This window comes from Microcaecilia unicolor, chromosome 1 (assembly GCF_901765095.1).
Source record: "Microcaecilia unicolor chromosome 1, aMicUni1.1, whole genome shotgun sequence".
NCBI lineage: Eukaryota > Metazoa > Chordata > Amphibia > Gymnophiona > Siphonopidae > Microcaecilia > Microcaecilia unicolor.
The window spans coordinates 757,541,684-757,567,359 of NC_044031.1; the positions used below are offsets into that span (position 1 = coordinate 757,541,684).

The following is a 25,676-nucleotide window of genomic DNA, read 5'->3' on the forward strand; positions in this document are numbered from 1 at the left end:
ATATAACCTAATCAAATTCTTTGGGCTTTCCAGTGCAGTGAGTGTTAGCATTTCCCCAGCTGATATCAGACTGCAGAGAACTGGCAGCCTGAGCTGTTGAAAAGGGTCAGGAGGATAAGAGCATCCGACCTTCAGAGTCCTACACAGCAAGACCATGTATGGCTAAAGACACGAAACGGCCCACCTGATTGGTCGGACCAGGAGAGCTCAGTGCAGTGACAGGTGTCTGAGAAAGTTTCACCTGTTTCCCCATGTGCTGATTTAGTGATCACAATTTAGTGGGAGGTCCGGGCACTTGTCTGTGGGGTACACAACAGATGCCAAGTAATTGGAGATGGAATTATATCGTTACTGATGATGGCCCTGTGACCTTTCAGCATTTGGTGAAGCACAATTGCATTTTGAAAACGTCCTTTGCAGGAAAGGTATAATTTTACACAGAATGCAGCAAGTCCATAGCAGTGCAGTATTGTTACTTGGTCAGGCTCTTGAGAACTTTCTTTCTGGTATATGTTGTTACTGTTTACAAATAAAAGAAATAAAATAGCAAAGATTTTTTTTTTTGTTACATTTGTACCCTGCGCTTTCCCACTCATGGCAGGCTCAGTACGGCTTACATGGGGCAATAGAAGGTTAAGTGACTTGCCCAGAGTCACACAAATGTGGCCGCGCAGGCTTCTGCTTCTGTGAGTCTGACGTCCTGCACGTACGTGCAGGACGTCAGACTCACAGAAACAGAAGCCTGCGCAGCCTTCTACATGGAATAGCAACATTCCATGTAGAATCTCAAATAGTAGCAACATTCCATGTAGAATCTCCAATAGTATCTATTTTATTTTTGTTACATCTGTACCCTGCGCTTTCCCACTCATGGCAGGCTCAATGCGGCTTACATGGGGCAATGGAGGGTTAAGTGACTTGCCCAGAGTCGCAAGGAGCTGCCTGTGCCTGAAGTGGGAATCGAACTCAGTTCCTCAGTTCCCCAGGACCAAAGTCCACCACCCTAACCACTAGGCCACTCCTCTACTTGTTAACTTGTGGTCTTGCATAAACAATAGAAATAATAGCCAATTGCTTCTAAAAATGAAAAATACCCCTGAATGAACACATGGAGACATGTTTACACTAAAATGCAAGCTAAAATGCATCTCTCTATATAAAAGGCAACACCAACGTTCTATGAAGCCTCCAGCCGGAAGTGTGAAGGGGGCGAGATATCCGGTTTCCCTATGAGTGTCTGCCCCGCCCTCTCTGTAACACAGTCAGTGAAGGAAAACAGCAGAGCACGAAATCAAATCGCTGGCTCTGTAACAGTGAAGGACTCAGAGGGGGGAGGGGAGAGAGGCCAGAGGGCAGGGACACACACACTCCCACATGCACACAGAAGAAAACATTGCTAGCCCCCGTTTCATTTGCATCAGAAACGGGGCTTTTTTACTAGTTATCTCTCTATATAAAAAGCAACACCAACGTTCTATGAAGCCTCCAGCCGGAAGTGTGAAGGGGGCGAGATATCCGGTTTCCCTATGAGTGTCTGCCCCGCCCTCTCTGTAACACAGTCAGTGAAGGAAAACAGCAGAGCACGAAATCAAATCGCTGGCTCTGTAACAGTGAAGGACTCAGAGGGGGGAGGGGAGAGAGGCCAGAGTGCAGGGACACACACACTCCCACATGCACACAGAAGAAAACATTGCTAGCCCCCGTTTCATTTGCATCAGAAACGGGGCTTTTTTACTAGTTTTCTATTAATTGCTAAAATAATTCCTGAAGTAAATGGGGGTGGGGGTGGGGGTGGGGGGGGGAACAACCAAAGCATCCAAATTTGAATGGCTGGTTCTAAACCACCTTGAATAGCGGGCTCCAAGGTGGCTGTGCTTGTGAGTGGCACGTTAATGTGAGCTACACACACGGGTTGTGTTCTTCTGTTTGCTCAGTAAACTCTTTTACAGATACGTTTAAATTCAGGACCACAGACTGCCATTGGAGGTTCTGTGGACCGTTTTGTGCAGTGTGGTGCAAGCTAAGTTGTGTGGTAGATAACCTGATAATGGCATTAGCACATACTGATAGTAATGGACCAACCTTTGTTATACCAAGCCAAAAATGTCACTCTTTGATTATCCCTTGTGCACTGTCGAGTTCAGCGCTACAGCACCAAGACATACACCATAAAAGACTGAGCACCTGCAACACAACAAAACCAAAAATCGTAAAGGACACACCCCAACTCCTCTCTTCCTCCCTATGTTCCCTAATATACCTACCTTACATAAACCTACACCATATACAGTTCATTTAGTTCATCATCCCAGTTCAATCACAAAGCAGCCTTTACTTTCAGGAGGTTTCAATACTTTATGGACTGCCTCACACCCAAGGGATTTCAGCCTGCTTCAGTACTTTAGGGACCTCTCTTACCCCAAGGGTTTTCAGCCTGCACCTGCTTCTCTCTCTCTCTCTGCTTCTCTTCCTTGAGACTCCTTCCCACCTGCCTAATCAATCCCTGGCTTCTGCTACCACAACCAATCATTCTCCTCTCATTAGCTTCCCCCACACCCATACCAGCTGAGTTAAGCATTAGACTAATGATGAGCTCCTGCACACAGTGTTTCCTAACTCTCTTTCCCCCTAGTGACAGTCAGTCTACACATCCTGCCAGCTTATACCCATGTCTTCCCCTATTGCAGCTAGGAGTCCAGTCTGGGTTCTTCTTCCCACCTCCTGGCTCCTTGCCTGCAATGCCTTCTGGGACTTGTATTTCAAACTGACACTGCCTTAACCCAACTATCCTGGATGTGACTTTATCACAACATCTAATTTGCATGCTGTTAGCGTTGAGCATCCGTCGCTATTTGTTTTTCGTTGTGAGAGCTGGTATTTTCCAACACAGTAGGAAACAGCACCAGAGTTCTGTGCATCTCCCTCCAAATGATTTGCAGTTGTTGTTTCTGCAGAGAGAGCTTCCAGCCAGTGTGTGAATACTTGAATGGATTTTGAATATGTTTGTTTTTTACATTCTGCTGTCTAAAAACATGGGTGTGAAAGGCATTGCATTGTTTGAATGTTTTTACTGTACTAATTGTTTGCCTATGTCTAGGTTATATTTGTTGGACATCACCTTGGGTGAATTAAAAAAAAAAAAAAAGAAAGCAGTAAATACATCCTAATAAAATCCTAGTTTAATTTATATTATTTAGATGTTTACTGCTAAAACTGACTTCTTAAAATAATTTATGTAGTTCACATGTGACACCAAACATTTCTGTGTGAAAACAGAGGCAAATATTTATTTTATTTATTACATTTGTATCCCGCACTTTCCCACTAAAAGCAGGCTCAATGCGGCTTACATAGTAATAGGTAACACAGAATTTTGTTATGTAAAGTAGGAAATTAAGTATAACATAATAGAAGGATGGATGGGTAGGTAGGTAGAGACAGGTGATAGAGAGAGGAGGGTAAGGTGGGAGATAGATTCTGGGTCAATGTGGTTTTCTCTTCAGTATATGTAAGGTAGATGGGTTCATGAGATTAATCTGGGTCTTTTGGGTGGTCTTGTTTGAATAGATGGGTTTTTAGTGCTTTTCTGAATGGTAGGTGGTCATGGATTGCTCGGATAGGTCTAGGTAGAGCGTTCCATAGACGGCTGCCCAGGAAGGAGAAATTGGAACCATAATAAGTTTTGTACTTGAGACCTTTACAGTTGGGGTAGTGCAGGTTGAGGTTTTATCTTGTGGATTAAAATCTGGGCTTTGAAGTTGATACGTTCTTTGATTGGGAGCCAGTGCAGTCTTGCACACATTATAATTGTCTAGTGTCCATCACCCAGAGATGTGACTCTTATTTTCCAATTAAAAAAAAAAAATCTAAATTAGCATGTTATTTGACCTATGAGTTTAATATGAATAAAATGAATACAGTGAGTGGTTACTTTTTTTTTTTTTTTACTTCCTACACTTCATCTCAAAGATTAAATAGCCACATGGCTGAATTGAAGTATTTTATTAAGGAGGGGGGGGGGAATCAATAAGAGACTTGAAGCCCAATTTCGCCAATTTGGAAAAGGGAAAAGCACTCCAGGACATTGTCTGCATTTGTCCACATATGCTGTTAGCTGTCAGTCAGGCCTCCAAGCAGGTTTAAATGCTGGCAGGAAAAGTTTTAAAGTATGTGTGTATTTCCCTTTGCAAAATAGGTTTGGGTGAACCTTAAAATTGTAAGAGTGTTTACTTTCTCGGAACAAATTTCCTTCAAATCTTCGAAAATTGCTACTTAACGTGTGTGCGGTTTTAGACATTAACCTTCTAAAAGCACCTCCTAAATATGGTTTATATGTTAGGCTGAAACAAATTCCATATCTCTACCCTTCCCCACAAAATATTATTTTAAGTATTTTTTTGGTTCCAAATGAAGCCAGGTTTCTTTGAAGAGAAAGGAGCAGTGTACTACCAAGTACAAGAGTCTTGAGTTTCACCACTTTGGCTGATTCATGGAGGTTCTGATCATGTTCGATGTGTTTGTGTTATTAAATAGCAGTGAGAATCTCTGAAATGAATCTGATGTGCTGAGGGAAAAAAAAGTGCAGATAAAGAAACTTTTAGTCCTTAAACATAAACGTTATGACAATGAGATAACAAATATACAATAATTTATTTTCAAAAACAAAGTAATTTAACGTTTGGTAAACAACTCTCCGAGTGAACATCTCAAAATGGGCTTTTGAACCACTCAACCTCTTGTAGGCCAATACCATCTTAATATAACAGAGCTTTTTCTAAATTGCCACTTCAAAAAGCCTATGATCTAGGGTTGCCAACTAGATCCAGGTTTGCCTGTCAGGGTTGATACATAACATATATATAGTAGATGACGGCAGAAAAAGACCTGCACAATCCATCCAGCCTGCCCAACAAGATAACTCATATTTGCTGCTTTTTGTGTATACCCTACTTTGATTTGTACCTTGATCTTACCCCATTGGATGTTTTTTTTTTTTTGTTACATTTGTACCCCGCGCTTTCCCACTCATGGCAGGCTCAATGCGGCTTACATGGGGCAATGGAGGGTTAAGTGACTTGCCCAGAGTCACAAGGAGCTGCCTGTGCCCGAAGTGGGAATCAAACTCGGTTCCTCAGGACCAAAGTCCACCACCCTAACCACTAGGCCACTCCTCCTCCACTGTTGCTACTATTTGAGATTCTACATGGAATGTTGCTATTCCACTAGCAACATTCCATGTAGAAGTCGGCCCTTGCAGATCACCAATGTGGCCGCGCAGGCTTCTGCTTCTGTAAGTCTGACGTCCTGCACGTACGTGCAGGACGTCAGACTCACAGAAACAGAAGCCTGCGCAGCCTTCTACATGGAATGTTGCTAGTGGAATAGCAACATTCCATGTAGAATCTCAAACAGTAGCAACAGAATCTCCAATAGTAGCAACATTCCATGTAGAATCTCCAATAGTATCTATTTTATTGTTGTTACATTTGTACCCTGCGCTTTCCCACTCATGGCAGGCTCAATGCGGCTTACAAGGGGCAATGGAGGGTTAAGTGACTTGCCCAGAGTCACAAGGAGCTGTCTGTGCCTGAAGTGGGAATCGAACTCAGTTCCTCAGGACCAAAGTCCACCACTCTAACCACTAGGCCACTCCAATGGGGTTCTGATTTCCCCATTGGATTTCCTAAGAAAAGCAAGGCTAAAAATCCCTGCATGCATTGTGGTAAGCCGAGGACTGAATCAACCCTGTCGAGCGAATCTGGATCCATTTGGCAACCCTATTGTGATCAGCCTCTGCTAACAGTATTACCCAGTGCTTTTTTTGTGCCGGTATGCGGCACCTTTTTTTTTCCTAGGGCCGGCTCACCTGCCTGCCCTTAGCTCCTCAGCCCTGCTTTCTGTTCCTGCCGCCCACGACGCGTTTAAATCTTTTCTTTTTTACCTGAAGTCTCAGCGCTGACATTAGTGAAAGGACCAAGCTCGCCTCCTCCAGCCTTCCTTTTGTTCCCTCTCAGTGTCCCGCCTTCCTCTGACGTAGTTTCCTGTTTCTGTGAGGACGGGACACTGAGAGGGAATGAAGGGATGGCTGGAGGAGGCGAGCCTGATCCTTTCACTAATGCTGGCGCTGCGACTTCAGGTAAAAAAAAATAAAAGATTTAAACATGTCATGGGGTGACAGGAACAGAAAGCAGGGCTGTCGGGGAGCTAAGGGCAGACAGGTGGGGCTGGGGGGCAGGTGGAGACTGGGGCGAGTTACTGGACATGGAGGGGAGGATGGGGCAGAGGAGAATCGCTGGACATGGAGGAGAGGGCAGAGGAGAGAGGAGAAATCGCTGGACATGGGAAGGGAGGACAGAGGAGAATCGCTGGACATGGAGGGCAGGGGAGAGAGGAGAATAGCTGGATATGATTGGGAGGGGAGGATAGGGGCAAAGGAGACTCGCTGGACACAGATGGGAGGAGAGGGCAGAGGAGAATCTGGACATGGATGGGAAGGGAGGGCAGGGGAGAGAGCAGAGTTGCTGGACATTGATGAATGGAGGGAAAGGCAGGAGAAATGCTGGACATGGATGGAGGAGAGGGAAGACAAGAAGGCGATGCATCTGGATGGAGGGGAGAGAGGAGAAATGCTGGCCATGGATGGAGTAGGGGGAAGACAAGAAGGTGATGCACCTGGATGGAGGGGAGAGAGGAGAAATGCTGGCCATGGATGGAGTGGAGGGAAGACAGGAAGGAGATGCACATGGATGGAGGGGAGAGAGGAAACATGCTGGACATAGATGGAGTGGAGGGCAGAGAAGAGAGGAGACATGTTGGAGGGAAGGGAAGACAGAGGAAGAAGATTCACATGGTTGGAGGGGAAGGGAGAGAGGAGAAATACTGGACATGGATGGAGGGGAGGGAAGACAGAGGAAGTAGATGCACATGGATGGAGTGGCGGAGAGGAGAAATGCTGGACATGGATGGTGGGGAGGGGAGAGAGTTGAAATGCTGGACATGGATGGAGGGGAGGGAAGAGAGGAAGTGAGATGAACATGGATGGAGGGGAGGAAAGCGGAGAAATGCTGGACATGGATGGAGGGGGAGAGAAAAAAATGCTGGGCGTGGATGGAAAGAGGAAGGAGATGCATACTGATAAGATGAGGGAAAGGGAAAAGAGGAGAAAAACTGCACATGGATGAATAAAATAGGCAAAAGGTGGATCCATTCTATATCTCCTCCAGTCAAGTCCGCAGAGGACCCAGCTTTTACCTATTGATGTAGGCAAGAAATGAAGAAGAAAGGAGGAAAGAAATGGAAAGGAATCCTTGGAAACGGAGTTAAGGGAACAGATAGAGAGCAGCAGAATCAGAGACTGGAACCAACATGATCAGAAAAACAGTCACCAGACAACAAAGGTAGAAAAAAATCATTTTATTTTCATTTTAGTGTTTGGAAGATGTCCAATTTGAGAATTTACATCTGCTGTCTTATTTTGCACTGGGTATACTGGAGCTGTAACAGCTTACAGAAATGATTTATAATGAAAGAAAATCATGTTATTTTATTCTCCTATACTAGTATAATATTTTCAGTGATGCCTGTTTATATGCGCCATGGCTGGTGTAAGGGGTGTGGCTATCATAGGGGTGGAGTCATATGTGGTGACCCCGCCCATAATGAGTACCGGCACTTTGTGATAAATAATTCGATTTTGGGTTGCTGTTTGGGCACTCGGTCTCTGAAAGGTTCGCCATCACTGTCTTAGGTTATGAAATCCACGTTTTAACTGGCCATTTAGCTTTACCCTTTAAAATTCAAAGTGAAAATCTGAGTCCTGTTTTATTATGTGTATTCGGTTGAAAACATCTGAAATGACTTTCTGATCTATAAGATAAATGTCCAAGGTGATTGTTTGTGTGTTTACAGTAACGATATAAATTCCTTAACTAACATGTAGGCCTAGGTGGTTTACGATTCTAATACAATAATAAAATTAAAATAAGGTCAAGAAAGGAGCTACAATGTTCTGATAAGAAAGTAGTCAACGCATATACAAATAGAGCTTATACATATCCATATCGGTGTAAAGCAAAGGAAGGAGAGGGGGTTGGATTCAATAAATTCAATTGTACTTAAATACTAAACTGCCTAGTTCCCTGGTCTTAGCGTGTGCTTACATGTGTTGTTCCAACATGCTAAGGCCATTTTTACTGCATGGGTAAAATGGCCAATTTTTCTCTTTCCAGCATTAATGAGAGGTATCCCTGCTTGACAGAGCTTACCATCTACGCAAGACAGACAAGCAGGACAAATAAGGGAATTACTTATTGTGGTAATGTCATTAGAGTTTCTAGGAGTAGGCATGTTTTTCTCTATAATTAAAAAAAAATAAATAAATTGGGGGGGCAGGGTTTGTAGTATTGGGTGTTTTCAGTTTTAGCCAAAAAGCAGAAATCCTAGTCATTCCTAAAAATGTTTCAGATCTGACTACCTTTGCTGTCTTCTAGCTTTTCTTGGCAGTGGTTTTTCTGTACAGTGAGGAAATTGGGTGATGGTGATGCAGATTTGCTTTTTAGTAAACAGGAAACAACCTAATAAAGTAGATACAATAGATAAGACCACTGAAAAAGGAATGAGCCAAACAGGCTGGGCAAAGAGAAGGGAAGGCGGAAGAGCAGGGGCGGCCACAAACGCAAGCTGAAAACAGTTGCCTAATCTTTGTTGCTAGGCCAGATGGTCTTTAAATGCTTTGTACAATCATTTTTCATCTCGGCACACAGAGTGAATTTATTTTCACAAGTGATGCTTAGAAAATTTTAATCAGATTTATAACCCTCACAGTACCTGGTTAAAAGGATCAAAGCAATATACATATATGGTTCCCCTTCAATTAAGGAAACTATGAGGCACTTCTAATAAAGGGCAGTAGTTTTTGCACTTACTAAATGTACAATGCAAGAATTATCATGCAGTAAACTTGTGCGGTACATGCAGAGGACGTGCCCTGAATCTTCGATGCATTTTCCGCACAGGGCAGACTGTTAAGGCATGGCACCACATTACGTGGCATGACAGCATGGGAGTACCCGTACCATCTGCCAGCACAGGTAATGCGGTGAGGGCCCACTCAAAAAAATAAGGCACTGGTGCGGCAGCTCACCGTCTATATCTTTCCCTGACAGCTGATCCCCTCACACATATCTCTCAACACCATGATTGACTCTGATTCCCCCCCCCCCCCCTAATTCAACCTAGGACGCACTCCCGATAATTCCCCTCCCTCTGTTCACAATGGCAACCGTCAATATACGGTCCCCATCCCCTTCACAAAACATCACTCCATACCCAGGGCCTACCCCTTACTCCACTCCTTGATCCTTCCCTGGCATTTACCAGGGTTCAGCATTAATGGAGAAGGGAACCCCTGGTAGCAGTAATCACAGCCCCCCCCCCCCTTTGCTACTGCCTGGTTGGGTGCCTGAATTCAAAATGGCAGCACTAGATGACCGAGGAGTAAAAGGGGCAATCAGGGAAGACAAAGCCGTACTGGAGAAATTAAATTAATTCTTTGCTTCAGTCTTCACCAAGGAAGATTTGGGTGGGATACCGGTGCCAGAAATGGAATTCGAAGCTGACGAGTCGGAGAAACTTAATGAATTCTCTGTAAACCTATAGGATGTAATGGGGCAGTTCTACAAACTGAAGAGTAGCAAATCTCCTGGACCAGATGGTATTCATCCCAGAGTACTGAACTTGCGGAGCTATTACCTTCTCTATCTACCTATCTCTCTTATTATTCTGCTATACTTAACGTATATTTTTCTCTATCAATACTATATAATCTTTATTATTATGTAAGCCGCATTGAACCTGCTTTATGTGGGAAAGCAAGGGGTACAAATGTAATAATAAATAAATAAATAATATGTAATTTATCCTTAAAATGCCTTTGTATCACTCCATGGTGCGACCACACCTCGAATATTGTGTTCAATTCTGGTCACCGTATCTCAAAAAAGATACAGTGGAATTATAAAAGGTGCAGAGAAGGGCGACGAAAATGATAAAAGGGATAGGATGACTTCCCTGTGAGGAAAGGCTAAAGCGGCTAGGGCTCTTCAGCTTGGAGAAAAGGCGGCTGAGGGGAGATATGATAGATGTCTATAAAATAATGAGTGGAGTGGAACGGGTAGATGTGAAGTGTCTGTTTACGCTTTCCAAAAATACTAGGACTAGGGGGCATGCGATGAAGCTACAATGTAGTAAATTTAAAACAAATCGGAGAAAAGTTTTCTACACTCAGCGTGTAATTAAACTCTGAAATTCGTTGCCAGAGAATGTGGTAAAGGCGGTTAACTTAGCGGAGTTTAAAAAAGGTTTGGACGGCTTCCTAAAGGAAAAGTCCATAGACCATTATTAAATGGACTTGGGGAAAATCCACTATTTCTGGGATAAGCAGTATAAAATGTTTTGTAATTTTTGGGGATCTTGCCAGGTATTTGTGACCTGGATTGGCCACTGTTGGAAACAGGATGCTGGGCTCGATGGACCATTGGTCTGTCCCAGTATGGCAACACTTATGTAGTTATGGGTTTGTGTTGGGGGGGGGAGGTAGGAGTGAGATTGGGAGATGCCCCAGACTGCTGGTAGCACAGCCGCACCTACTGACTTCTCGGGGTAGTGGTAATTCATCTGCGCACAGTTCAGTCTTATTTAATATACCATAAATAAAACAATTGCCTGAACGGTTTACACATTAAAAATATTAGGGTTGAACTGGGAGGATGGAAACATGAGTTGAGTAGGATTACATGGCAAGTTTAATAAAATCAAAAAGAGAAGTAAAATATAATTAAAATTAACTTAGGGAAGGATACATAATGTGGGGAGAGGAGCAAGAGAAATCTACAAGACAGTGGAAGGGTAGTTTTGCTGCAAGGGGTAGTGAAGGGGCAGGGGAGACGTAACATCATTATTTCATCATCTAGTATCAGGGCAAATGCTTTTAGAGAAAAAATGATCTTGAATGATGGTTTTAATCTTAGTAATGATAGTTCAGTTTGTAAGTGAAGAGAGAGATTGTTCCATAGAGTAAGTGAAACAACTGAGAACGATTTGGTTCTTTCAAGGTGTGAGCATGCTTGAAGGAATGAAGGTACCACTAAAAGGTGAGGTATGTGTTGGAGGGAATAAGAAAAGAGGGAGACCAGATTGAAGAACTTGAAAGGTAGATAAAATAAATTTGAAGGCAACCTGCTATTGTATAGGTAACCAGTGTTCTGCCTGGAGGAGAGGAGAGACTGTCAAAGTTTCTTCCACTCTATTTTAACTTAACAGGTGTATTTTGAATCAGCTACAAGCTATGCAGTTGGTACTGTGGTAAGCCATGGAGAAGGGAATTACAGTAGTCGAGGTGTGAGATCAGAAGATATATGAGACGTAATCTACTTAGATTTCAGCAAAGCTTTTGACACGGTTCCCCACAGGAGGCTTTTAAATAAACTGGATGGGCTGAAGATAGGACCTAAAGTGGTGAACTGGATTAGGAACTGGTTGACGGGCAGACGCCAGAGGGTGGTGGTGAATGGAGTTAGCTCGGAGGAGGGAAAGGTGAGTAGTGGAGTGCCTCAAGGATCGGTGCTGGGGCCGATTCTGTTCAGTATATTTGTGAGTGACCTTGCCGAAGGGTTAGAAGGTAAAGTTTGCCTATTTGCGGATGATACTAAGATCTGCAACAGAGTGGACACCCCGGAGGGAGTGGAAAACATGAAAAAGGATCTGAAGAAGCTAGTACAATGGTCTAAGGTCTGGCAATTAAAATTCAATCTCTCTACTCAAACGGAAGAATAAATCAGATAAACTACCCAAGTCCTCAAATATAAATATTCCACCAAAAATACTTGGGATAAATTAAACTAACCATTCATACACATAACCACTAATATAATTAACTAAATTATTTAAATTGTGCTCAGTCCATATCCATTACACCCATAGCGTTCCCAAGGAAAACATGTGGTAGTGTTTAGATGGAACCATCATAGCACAACCTGTGTTCCACCTCTTCAAAGTGTATGCGCACACACCTGCTGTTATATATAATGCAGCTTACAGTTAACGATGTTTCAAACTTTTAAGACCCAGATCTCATTGAATCAGCTGTACAGTGAAAACATATACCCTTTAGTTCTTATTATACCTCAAAGCAAGTAACTGCAATTATAATGTAAATCCCAGTTCTAAGTAACATTCACTTGTAAAGCACATACAATTAGTTATAACCACTAAATTTTACACATACCACAAATACATACTCAATGAACCTGAACATGTAAAAAAAGGAAATCACTTCCCTTAGGAACCCAGTGTGCTCGTGCAGGTGATTTAAAATCTCATCAAAGGTTCATTCGTGCTCTTCAACACCATCTCAATTTTCCCTTTAACTCAAGCTGAGTTTCGAATATCTTCCTCAGAAAGGGAACTACAAACATAAATTTGCATTAATAATCTAAACAGTATTTTCACCCTGTACTAGAATATAATTAAATATTTATACACATTCCAATTTCAGAACTTAAATTAAATTACTTACATAAACCTAATTCATTGTTACCATCAATGTCAGGTACTAGCCCTGAGCGGGTAAATGTCTGGAACACTCCTTGGTCTCCAAAACAAACAGCTGCCCAATACCTTACTCTGTTCAAATACCCAAAGGGGACCTCCCCATTGGTTCCCATGCAGCCAATGAGATTGAGAGAAAGAAAGTGACTCAAAGTAGCTGGAAACACCCAGATTTATTTAAAGGGGCCATCACACACAGGGGAACCTAACCCCACTTTCCATATCATCAAGCTGATCAATCCATAGACTGGTGGGTTGTGTCCATCTACCAGCAGGTGGAGATAGAGAGCAAACTTTTGCCTCCCTATATGTGGTCATGTGCTGCCGGAAACTCCTCAGTATGTTCTCTATCTCAGCAGGTGGTGGTCACACATCAGCAGCAGCTCTGGCTAGGCCTCCAAGCCTAATTTTTAGGTTTTGTTGAGTGCCTGGGGTTGAGGGCTCTTTTGAGCAAGTGCAAACCTGGTGGTGCCAGGTCCCTCCTTTTCTCCCCCCTCCCGCTGGCTCCGTTAAAAAAAAAAAAAAAAAAAAAATTTGAACGGCCTTAAAGGCGTTTATTTCGACGTTTATTTAAGCGTCTATTGCAGCTACTCACTGAGACACCAGGTCGTTACGACTCGGAGCGGACAGCAGGTAATTTTTACCTTTTTATAGCGGGCGGGGGTTCCCCGATTCTTCTCCTCGTGGCACATGGCGTCGGAGGGCGAGGGCGCAAAGGGTCGCTCCCCGGGTCGCTCGAGCGCTTCTAGAGGGGATGCGGGGGTCTTCAAGCCGGATTCGCCCTTGGTGGGTGACAGTTTCGCGACCGATGCATGTCCCGGTCCTTCCTCCGGCGTGGCGGTTTTTCCCGCCATAAACGCCCATCCCCCGCTCCTCGCCTCCGCCATCTTGGCCGGCCACGCGGCTCGGACAGCTTCTTCTTGGGCCGCCCTTGAGGTTGGAGACATTAATGCCATGAACGCCCTTAATTTGGGCGACGGCACAGAAGCGGCTAAAGTTAAGAGCCGTTCTTCCCGCGCGGCTCCTTCGCGGAGTTTCGCGCCGGACGCCATTTTGGATGCGCAGCATGTCTCTCCCCCGCTGTTGCGAGCGCCGGTTGAGAGAGCGCCTAGGGCTGTTGCCCAGGCTGCGGAAGTGCACAGTCTGGGGGGTTTCTCCCCCGAGTTTGTTTTGCTGCTGCATCGGGCCTTCCTCATGCACAACGCTGCCCCCGCTCCCTCCTCTGGTAAAGAGGTTGAGGTTCCCAGAGGTAAACGCCCTCGGGTTGATTCCCAGGCCTTGGAGGAATTTGTCTCCTCCGATGTAGATGAGGGCAGCGTGTCTGGGGTCTCCCAACGGTCCTTTGCGGATTCCTTGGAGGAGACGGATCCCCGCTCGGATGGAGCGGATGACCCCTCTGCAGCGCGGCTTTTTCACCCGGAGGATTTGCCCAACCTGTTGTTACAGGCCATGGACACTTTGAAGATTTCCTCTCCGGAGGACGTCTCTCCCTCAGCCCCTGTTGGCTCTGCCATTATGCTGGGGACGAAGCGCCCGCCTAGAACCTTCCACGTGCATGATGCCATGCACACCTTAATTTCGGCTCAATGGGATGTCCCAGAAGCGAGCCTTAAAGTGGCTAGGGCTATGTCCCGCCTCTATCCTTTGGCTGTGAGTGAACGTGAGGCCTATCTGTGGCCTACCGTGGATTCTTTAATCACTGCGGTGACTAAGAAAACGGCATTGCCGGTGGAAGGTGGCACGGCCCTAAAGGACGCCCAAGACAGGAGATTGGAGGCGGCCTTAAGGTCGTCCTTTGAGGCGGCTGCTTTAAGTTTGCAGGCCTCAGTTTGCGGCTCCTATGTGGCCAGGGCGTGCCTGACTATGGTGCAGCGGGCTTTCCCCTCGGATCATTCCTTGAGGGATGATTGGCCAGCCCTGGAATCGGGCCTGGCCTATTTGGCAGACTTGCTGTATGATGTCTTGAGAGCCTCAGCTAAAGGCATGGCTCAGACTGTCTCTGCGCGGCGGTGGCTTTGGCTGAAACATTGGTCTGCTGACCACGCCTCAAAATCCCGCCTGGCTAGATTGCCTTTTAAAGGCAAGCTGCTCTTTGGGGTCGAGCTGGACAAAATCGTGACTGATCTTGGCACGTCTAAGGGCAAGAAGTTACCGGAGGTCAGGGCTCGGGCTAGTGCTCGTCCCGGTACCTCCAGAGGACGGTTTCAGGAAGCCCGTCGGTACCGCCCGGGCAGGTCGGGTGCTTCTGCCCCCTCTTCCTTTAAGAGGAAGTTCTCCCCCAAGCAGCATTCCTTTCGCAGAGACCGCCGTCCCGGAGGTGCTCCCTCCGGTCCTCCCCCAGGGTCTCGTACCCAATGACGGGGTATTGGTCCACGCCCCAGTGCAGATTGGAGGACGGCTGTCCTCGTTTCTGGGCGAGTGGACCACAATAACTTCAGACGCTTGGGTGCTGGAAGTCATCAGAGACGGCTACAAGCTAGAGTTCTGCCGACCCTTAAGAGACGGGTTTGTACTCTCTCCCTGCAAGTCTCCGGTCAAAGCTGTGGCAGTGCAGCAGACTTTGGACAATCTGATCCGCCTGGGTGCGGTCGTTCCGGTGCCAGAAAGTCAGCTTGGCAAGGGGCGTTACTCCATTTACTTTGTGGTACAAAAGAAAGGAGGTTCTGTCCGGCCTATCCTCGACCTCAAAGGGGTCAATCGGGCCTTGAAAGTGCGGCACTTTCGCATGGAGACTCTCCGCTCTGTTATAGCGGCAGTGAAGGCAGGGGAGTACCTGGCATCCTTGGACATCAAGGAAGCGTACCTGCATATTCCCATCTGGCCTCCTCATCAACGCTTTCTGCGTTTTGCAGTCCTGGGCCGACACTTCCAGTTCAGAGCCCTCCCGTTCGGGTTGGCTACTGCTCCGCGGACCTTTTCCAAGGTAATGGTGGTCATAGCGGCCTTCCTGCGAAAGGAAGGAGTACAAGTCCATCCTTATCTGGACGACTGGTTGATCCGAGCCCCCTCTTATGCAGAGTGCGGCAGAGCTGTGGACCGGGTAGTTGCTCTTTTGAGCTCCCTGGGATGGATCATCAACTGGGAGAAGAGCCAGCTGCGCCCGACTCAGTCCCTGGAGTATCTGGGAGTTCGATTCGACACCCAAGTGGGCAGAGTGTTCCTGCCAGACAATCGGATTGTCAAGCTTCAGGCTCAGGTGGACCAGTTCCTAGTAGCCTCTCCTCTTCGGGCTTGGGACTATGTGCAGCTGTTGGGCTCTATGACGGCCACGATGGAAGTAGTGCCCTGGGCCAGGGCTCATATGAGACCACTACAACACTCTCTGCTGCAGCGCTGGACTCCGATGTCGGAGGATTATGCGGTGCGTCTTCCCTTGGATCCAGCAGTGCGCAAGGCGCTGAGCTGGTGGATGCAGACAGACAAGTTGTCTGCGGGAATGCCTCTGGTGTCCCCAGAGTGGATTGTCGTCACGACGGACGCCTCGTTATCGGGCTGGGGAGCCCACTGCTTGGGAAGGACAGCGCAGGGGCTCTGGTCTCCTGCAGAGGCAAAGTGGTCTATCAACCTCCTGGAACTCAGGGCCATTCGGTTGGCGCTTTTGGAGTTCATCCCGGTACTGGTGTTGAAGCCTGTACGGGTCCTGTCGGACAATGCCACGGCTGTGGCCTATGTCAACCGCCAGGGAGGTACCAAGAGCGCCCCTCTAGCCAAGGAAGCTATGAGTCTATGCCGGTGGGCGGAAGCGAACCTGGAACAGCTGTCAGCGGCCCACATTGCCGGAGTCATGAATGTCAAGGCGGACTTTCTCAGTCGCCATACCTTGGAGCCCGGAGAGTGGCAGCTATCTGCTCAGGCGTTCTTGGACATCACGAAGCGCTGGGGCCAGCCGAGCCTAGATCTGATGGCGTCATCGGCCAATTGCCAAGTGCCGCGCTTCTTCAGCAGAGGACGGGACCCTCGATCCCTGGGAGTAGATGCTCTTCTCCAACAATGGCCGACACAAGAGCTTCTCTATGTGTTCCCGCCCTGGCCCATGTTGGGCAGGGTACTAGACCGGGTGGCAAAGCATCCCGGCAGGATAATCCTGGTGGGTCCGGATTGGCCCAGGCGTCCCTGGTATGCGGACTTGATCAGGCTCTCAGTCGACGATCCTCTGCGGCTGCCAGTGGAGCAGGGCCTGTTACATCAGGGTCCCGTGGTGATGGAGGATCCCTCCCCCTTTGGTCTTACGGCCTGGCTATTGAGCGGCAGCGTCTGAGGAAGAAGGGCTTCTCAGACAAGGTCATCGCCACTATGCTGAGAGCGAGGAAACGCTCTACTTCTACTGCTTACGCCAGGGTTTGGCGTATCTTTGCAGCGTGGTGTGAAGCAGGCTCTCTTTCTCCTTTCACTGCTCCAATTTCTTCAGTGTTGGCGTTCCTGCAAGAAGGTCTGGACAAAGGCCTGTCGCTCAGTTCCCTTAAGGTCCAGGTAGCGGCTCTGGCTTGCTTCAGGGGCCGCCTGAAGGGTGTTTCCCTGGCTTCGCAGCCAGCTGTGGTGCGCTTTCTCAAGGGAGTTAATCACCTGCGCCCTCCTCTGCACTCAGTGGTGCCTGCGTGGAATCTCAACCTGGTGCTGAGAGCATTGCAGAAGCCGCCGTTTGAACCCTTGTCAAGGGCATCTCTGAAAGACCTGACGTTGAAAGCAGTCTTTTTGGTGGCTATCACTTCAGCCAGAAGAGTTTCCGAGCTCCAGGCGCTCTCATGTCGAGAGCCTTTTCTACAGTTCACTGAGGCAGGAGTGACTATTCGCACAGTGCCTTCCTTCCTGCCCAAGATTGTTTCTCGCTTCCATGTGAATCAGCAGCTATGTCTCCCTTCCTTTCGTAGGGAGGACTACCCAGAGGAGTACTCTGCTCTTAAATATCTGGATGTGAGACGAGTCATCATCAGATACTTGGAAGTGACCAATGATTTCCGGAATTCGGATCATCTGTTTGTCCTGTATTCAGGTCCTCGTAGGGGTCTGCAGGCTGCTAAGCCTACAGTGGCAAGATGGGTCAAGGAAGCCATTGCAGCGGCTTATGTGGCCGCGGGGAAGGTGCCGCCTATCCAGCTGAAGGCTCACTCTACAAGAGCTCAGGCGGCCTCGATGGCAGAGGCCGGTTCCGTCTCCTTGGAAGAGATATGCAAGGCGGCAACTTGGGCTTCGGCCCATACATTCTCCAAGCATTACCGCTTGACTGTGGCTGCTCGGGCGGAGGCCCGGTTTGGAGCTTCAGTGTTGCGGTCAGGGATTTCTATGTCCCGCCCTGGGTGAGTACTGCTTCGGTACATCCCACCAGTCTATGGATTGATCAGCTTGATGATATGGAAGGTAAAATTATGTATAATCATACCTGATAATTTTCTTTCCATTAATCATAGCTGATCAATCCATAGCCCCTCCCAGATATCTGTATTGTTTTTATTCTGGTTGCATTTCAGGTTCAAGTTTAGTCTTCAGTTACTTCAGAAAGACTTCGTGTTCAAGTTTTTTCACTTGGATTCTTCAAGAGTTAAGACGAGTTGTGTTACAGTGAGCTGCTGCATTCCTCTCCCCTCCGTTTTACGGGGCTGGATTGAGACTTAAAATTCTGCCGGCACTCCCTCCCGCTTCGTGCGGCTGTAGGGCAGTTTTGTACCCCTCCCGCTTCGGCGGTGTTAGGGTCAGTCAGCTCCTCCCGCGGTTGCGGTTGCAGGATAAGCCAGATCCCCCCGCATCGGCGGGTGTGGTGTCCCTCCCCCGCTCCGCGGGGATGAGCTGGACGGATTCCCCTCCCCCACTTGTGTGGGGATGAGCTGGGTTAATTCCCCTCCCCCGTTTCGGCGGTGGTGAGCTGGGCAGAGTGTCCCTTCGTGGGTGTAATTCTCTAAGTGCTGAGTCCTGCGGATGGAGCTTTGATATCGACATACTGAGGAGTTTCCGGCAGCACATGACCACATATAGGGAGGCAAAAGTTTGCTCTCTATCTCCACCTGCTGGTAGATGGACACAACCCACCAGTCTATGGATTGATCAGCTATGATTAATGGAAAGAAAATTATCAGGTATGATTATACATAATTTTACCTTTCATAACCATTCAACCTCTCTATTTAAACCACGAGGGTAGACAGTGTCCCACATATAAATAAATCGTTGTTCCTTTTTAATCAAAATATCACTCAAATTTCCTCCCCTCAGTAACTTAATTTGAAGGATCACTGTATATTTCAAATCAGTAATCTGATGATGAAACTCACTCCAATGCTCACACAGAGGAGCTTCCCTTTTAGAGGTACGAATATTACTAATGTGTTCCCCAATGCGTGTTTTAATCTTCCTCTTCGTGTGCCCTATATAACAAAGTCCACATGGACACCATATACAGTACACAACTCCAGCTGAGTTACAGTCAGTCCTGCTATGCATGAAAAAGTTGCGATGATTATTATTGGGTACACTAATTTTGTTACCCTCATGAACATGCTGACAATATGTGCAGGATCCACGTTTAAAATGTCCCAGTTGTTCATGCCGATCCGGACTCCGACCCGATAACATCTCACCCAAATTACGCCCTCTCTTATAAGCAAAACAAGGGCGATCTACCAAGGGTGCATGTACTTGAAGAACATGCCAATGTTTACATATTAGTTGTCGGATCGAACTGGACATATTCGAAAAAGGAAGTACACAAACCAGAGGATATGAATATTTAAATAATTTAATTAATTATATTAGTGGTTATGTGTATGAATGGTTAGTTTAATTTATCCCAAGTATTTTTGGTGGAATAATTAAAATTCAATGCCAAGAAATGAAAAGTGATGCACTTAGGGAATAGAAATCCACGGGAGACGTATGTGTTAGGTGGGGAGAGTCTGATAGGTACGGACGGGGAGAGGGATCTTGGGGTGATAGTATCTGAGGATTTGAAGGTGACGAAACAGTGTGACAAGGCGGTAGCTGTATCTAGAAGGTTGTTGGGCTGTATAGAGAGATGTGTGACCAGCAGAAGAAAGGGAGTGTTGATGCCCCTGTATAAGTCGTTGGTGAGGCCCCATCTGGAGTATTGTGTTCAGTTTTGGAGGCCGTATCTTGCTAAGGATGTAAAAAGAATCGAAGCGGTGCAAAGAAAAGCTACGAGAATGGTATGGGATTTGCGTAACAAGACGTATGAGGAGAGACTTGCTGACCTGAACATGTATACCCTGGAGGAAAGGAGAAACAGGGGTGATATGATACAGGTGTTCAAATATTTGAAAGGTATTAATCCGCAAACGAACCTTTTCCGGAGATACGAAGGCTGTAGAACAAGAGGACATGAAATGAGATTGAAGGGGGGCAGACTCAAGAAAAATGTCAGGAAGTGTTTCTTCACGGAGAGAGTGGTGGATGCTTGGAATGCCCTCCCGCGGGAGGTGGTGGAGATGAAAACGGTAACGGAATTCAAACATGCGTGGGATAAGCATAAAGGAATCCTGTTCAGAAGGAATGGATCCTCAGGAGCTTAACCGAGATTGGCTAGCAGAGCCGGTAGTGGGAGGCGGGGCTGGAGGTTGGGAGTCAGGGATAGTGCGGGGCAGACATATACGGTCTGTGCCAGAGCCAGTGGTGGGAGGCGGGACTGGAGGTTGGGAGGCAGGGATAGTGCGGGGCAGACTTATACGGTCTGTGCCAGAGCCGGTGGTGCGAGGCGGGGATAGTGCTGGGCAGACTTATACGGTCTGTGCCCTGAAGAGCATAGGTACAAATCAAAGTAGGGTATACACAAAAAGTAGCACACATGAGTTGTTTTGTTGGTCAGACTGGATGGACCGTGCAGGTCTTTTTCTGCCATCATCTACTATGTTACTATGAGAAGGCAAAGTGAAGGTTTATCAAAAACATCTCAAGACCTATTTGGTGGAGCAGAAAGAATGATTTCTTAACAATCACAGAGATATGGGTTTTGAAGATGCCGACTGTCAATACGGACTCCAGGATTTTAATCTCATCTTTTGATAGGTATGGGCATCCCAGCGATCGAGGGAACAGATGGAAGACTGGAGGAGCCCATTAAAGGAAAAAACAAAGCAGTGGTTTTGGAGGGATTCAATTTCAAATGATATTTTAAAAGACCCAGTCGGTAATCAGGGTTAATTTATGTGAGATGTCAGAAATCACTGATGAATCGGTGGTATCAATGTTATTAACCCATGCGCTAGCTGTCAGAGCCAGCCACACCTCTACCCACCCAGTCCATGACCTTTTGGCGTTAGGCAACTAACTTGGGATTTTTACTGTGGCAGCTGCCTTTTTAATACAGGCCCGGGCTACTGTTTACTGTGCGTTAGTTGCTTAATGCAGTTTAGTAAAATTTAGACCCTTGTCTGAGATGGTTTAACAAAACTGCATTGGAAATTTGTTTTGAAATTTGTGTGAATTGTTTTTGTATTAGATAACTTGGTCTTTCATTACTTGTGTTTAGAAGGCTAAGTCCAAAGGAGACAAGTCCTCTATTTTGATTGACCTATTAACAAACCCGGGTAGGTAGATGTAACATGTGTAGTAGATCCAGCAAAACAGTCATTGTTTTAGTAAATAAATTTGCTATTTTTATCGTGAATCGCTGTAATGGAAATAGAAATAGAAAAATGGGAAAACATAAATAAGGTTTCACAGGTATGTCCATTGTAGATGTGGTGTGACTTTCAAAATAAATCACCATGCCAAGATGATGAAATGCCGTGATTTATGTATAATTTAACACATTGTAAAGTTATGAAAATAATAAGGCCCTTTTAAGGGCTTGCATTTAAACATTGTAGTGGCTCGTTATTAGACTGACAAGGATCTGAGTTGGGTTTTGTTGTGTGAATTCCCTTTTGGAAAACAAACAGATTTATGAGAATTGATGGCTTGAGGTTCCTGTGCCTATAGTTTTGGCCCTTACATTAACTTTTAACATTTTATTTGGTAAAGCCCAGTTCTTGGATAAAGCTGCTCGAGACAGTAGTCTTAGGCTGCTTCTCTGTTCATTCCAGCTCGCTTAGAAGGTTTTTTGATTGTACAGAGCAGATTCTGCTGTTCATTCAGTTGAAGTTTGCAGAAACAATCAGCTGATTGAGACTAGTATGATGTGTGTGTGAATTTTCCAATTGTATTTCAGACTTTAAGAAAGAAAGGCCTTAATGATTGTGACAGCCCTGATGCTGACGATTTCTATGAGCACAGTCCACTCTCGGAGGACAGATTCCGCAGACTAAGTGAAGATAGTGATTTTATTTTCAAGCGAGGCCCTGTAAGTACTTTAATTAATCTCTTTTTGTTTTTCTGTGTTGATCCTTTTTATTAACTTCATTATTTAGGCTCTGAACAAGAAGGAACACAGAGGGTGCGACAGCCCAGATCCTGACAGCTCATATGTGCTTACACCACATACGGAAGAAAAATATAAAAAAATTAATGAGGAGTTTGATAATATGATGCGGAATCATAAAATCGCAGTGAGTACTGATGTACGGCTTATGGCTTTGTGCCTTTTATCTTGTTGCATGAATAGAATCCGCAGCCCTCATTATATTAGCATAGGGGCCTGAAATGCCCGTCCTTCAGGGCCACAGACCTAATGGATATGTATTGGATAGATCTGTACGCCTGCTGGCTCCATTGTATGCAAATCTCTCATGCATATTTGTTTAAAGGTGTCCTGAAAACCAGACTGATGTGTACCCTTCAAGGATTGGGCATTTTGAGACTCCTGGTTTAGCCCCACCGCCAAAGGTGTGGCATATTAAAACATTTTACTGTAAGAAACATTTTCTCTTTATGAGATGTGGGAAAGTAGAATTTGTTAGGAAAGGTTTAAAAAAATCCAAGCTGGGCTAGAGACTAGAAAAGTGGCAGAATCAAGAGAACTAATTCAATCTAAACATTGACACTGCGTGTGTAACCTTTAACGTACTGGGAAAGCTGCAGCAAATTCTTCAGCCCAATGGTTCAGTTTCTCTGACCTCTGATTCAATTCAATTTGTGAATGGACCATCTGTTTTGGTAATGTGAAAACACAATATGATAGTAAATGAGTTTTTTCCCCCTAAAATAAGAATAGTTTTAATAGTTTGTGAATATTCTACAAACGAAGTTGGCTTTAAAAGTTTACTATAACATTCAGTTCACATAGACAAGGGAATGATAGCGGGGATGGGACGACTTCCCTATGAAGAAAGACTAAGGAGGCTAGGGCTTTTCAGCTTGGAGAAGAGACGGCTGAGGGGAGACATGATAGAGGTATATAAAATAATGAGTGGAGTGGAACAGGTGGATGTGAAGCGTCTGTTCACGCTTTCCAAAAATACTAGGACTAGGGGGCATGCGATGAAACTACAGTGTAGTAAATTTAAAACAAATCGGAGAAAAGTTTTCTTCACCCAACGCATAATTAAACTCTGCAATTCGTTGCCGGAGAGCGTGGTGAAGGCGGTTAGCTTAGCAGAGTTTAAAAAGGGGTTAGACGGTTTCCTAAAGGACAAGTCCATAAACCACTACTAAATGGACTTGGGAAAAATCCACAATTCCAGGAATAACATGTATAGAATGTTTGTACGTTTGGGAAGCTCGCCAGGTGCCCTTGGCCTGGATTGGCCGCTGTCGTGGGCAGGATGCTGGGCTCGATGGACCCTTGGTCTTTCCCAGTATGGCATTACTTATGTAATGTATGAAGGCTAAAATGTTGGGGAGTTTCTTGGAGAGAGAGCTGAATTTTTGTAGAAAACTTGGAAGGCAAAGGGGGGAACGTTATCAAGGTGCAGTAAAGGCTGGAGTCAGCAGGATAATCACAGGGCGTGTCATCAGAAAGTATGTCATATTAATACCAGATTTTGAACTGAGCAAACCCATTACTAAGTACATTTATTTACCTTCTGTTGCATCACCGAGTGCTGTGTTTTGCTTTCAGTTCTGTGCATGTCTGTACTTTTTGCTGATGCTTTGAACCTGTTCTGTTTTAAAACATTCTTAACCGTTTGAAAGATGGATTATTTAACCACTGTTAATGCAATCTCCTAGGTGCAAGGAAAGCTCTTTCATTTCTCCCCTCCACCTCCCCCCAAGCCCTTTTGTTAAAGTCTAGCTTTGAAACCTCTTACTGTGAGCCGGACATTTTGGTACAGAGCTAAGAGGATGAATCTCCTCCGTTGGTAGCATAAATTGCTAAATATTCAATTTATGCAGGTGTTATGTCATTTCAATCTCAAGGTTATTTAACTTGAGCTCCCAAATAATTCCCCTTGAAAATAAGTCAACTTTAATTGTTTAGTTTTTGCCAATAACCGTGCAGGTTTGTCAGCTCTTCACAATACTGAGTTTTTGCTGTATGTAAAATGCGTTTTGTCAAACGAATTGCTAAAATTGTACAAGCTATTCCCTTTTCCCCTGTGTTTAAATACCTATACAGTTTTCTTGATATGTATTGCTGTAAATACCTGAAGGTACTGTGCTAAGAATTAACACTCGATTGACCAAAAATCTCTCAAATAAGTGTTCTGCTTCCAAGGCCACCCTCTGCTAGAGAGAGGATCTTGTTTTTGCATAGAGAATATCATTTAGTGCAGGGGGTCTCAACCCCAGTCCTCGGGACACACTAAGCCAGTCTGGTTCTCAAGATAGCCACAATGAACATACATGAAATAAATTTGCATGCACTGCTTTTATTGTATGTACTACAGTGTAGTAAATTTAAAACAAATCGGAGAAAATGTTTCTTCACCCAACGCATAATTAAACTCTGCAATTCGTTGCCGGAGAACGTGGTGAAGGCGGTTAGCTTGACAGAGTTTAAAAAGGGGTTAGATGGTTTCCTAAAGGACAAGTCCATAAACCACTACTAAATGGACTTGGGAAAAATCCACAATTCCAGGAATAACATGTATAGAATGTTTGTACGTTTGGGAAGCTTGCCAGGTGCCCTTGGCCTGGATTGGCCGCTGTCGTGGACAGGATGCTGGGCTCGATGGACCCTTGGTCTTTTCCCAGTGTGGCATTACTTATGTGCTTATGCAAATCTATCTCATGCGTGTTCATGGTGGGTGTTCTGACAACCTTGACTGGCTTGGTGTGTCCTGAGAATTGAGTTGAGAACCCTTGATATAGACTGATTTTTAATCTTCCCTGTCATTTTGTTCTACATAAAGATAATACTTAGCTATCATACCTATACATGAACCATCTTGTTGACATTGCTAGTGTATTTGTAATTAATGCTTTTTTTTTAAAAATCTATTCTTTCTGTTTTCAGCCTAGTTTGCCACCCCAGAACTTCTCAATGTCCGTTACGGTTCCGGTGTCAAACCCTTCTGCCCTATCGTACAGTAATCAAGGAAGCTCTCTTGTGACCTCTTCGCTGGTAGCCAGCACGTCTTTAACGGACACGAGCATGCTCTCTTCAACCCTAGCCACGCTACATCGAAACGTGGCTTCCCCTGGTGTCCCTCAGAGACCACCGAGCACCGGTAATACAGGTAATATACTTGTAAGAACTCGACTTCTTCAAAAGACTATACAGTGGCCAGAGTATGAGGCTCAGAGTTTAGCCCAAAACCAACAAAACAAGCGGAAGAAATCCAGAAAGACCAGACTGAAACCACAGATGGTAAGAGCACCAGAAAGTTTTATTGGGACCCTACACGGTCCGTGTTTCGGCCGAAAAGGCCTTGTTCGGGGGTCTTCAAATTGACATATACGGATGTTCCTCCAAAAATTCTCACGAAATGAGACGATCTGGACTGAATAAAAGTGAAAATGAAAACGCTGGTGCCATCCAAACGGAGCATAGACGTTCCGCTTGTTTTGTGGGTTTTTTTGCAGGAGATTTGGACTCTCTTTGTTGCTCTCAGAGTTTAGCCCCTCATTCAGGTCTCCTGCTTCTAGAGTCAGTCAGGGTTTGATGGTGCTGCTGCTGATGGAAGGCAGCATCTAGTAGCCAAATTTAAGATCCATGATTGCAGGGTTCCTGACTGAGGACTCTTGCTGCAAGGACTGGATTAAAGTAAGCAGGGAGTGCGTATAAAAAGGTGGAAATTAATTCC

At 45.5% G+C, this 25,676-nt stretch overlaps 1 protein-coding gene across 1 annotated transcript in view; it reads left to right on the plus strand.

Annotated features, from left to right (window-relative positions):
- The window catches only part of MEF2A (myocyte enhancer factor 2A), a 297,626-nt gene that overhangs the window by 201,885 nt on the left and 70,065 nt on the right, over nucleotides 1-25,676 (plus strand). The window contains 2 exon segments of the mRNA XM_030189732.1: nucleotides 21,960-22,097; nucleotides 24,887-25,109. Of these exon segments, the coding sequence (XP_030045592.1) occupies nucleotides 21,960-22,097; nucleotides 24,887-25,109 (361 nt within the window).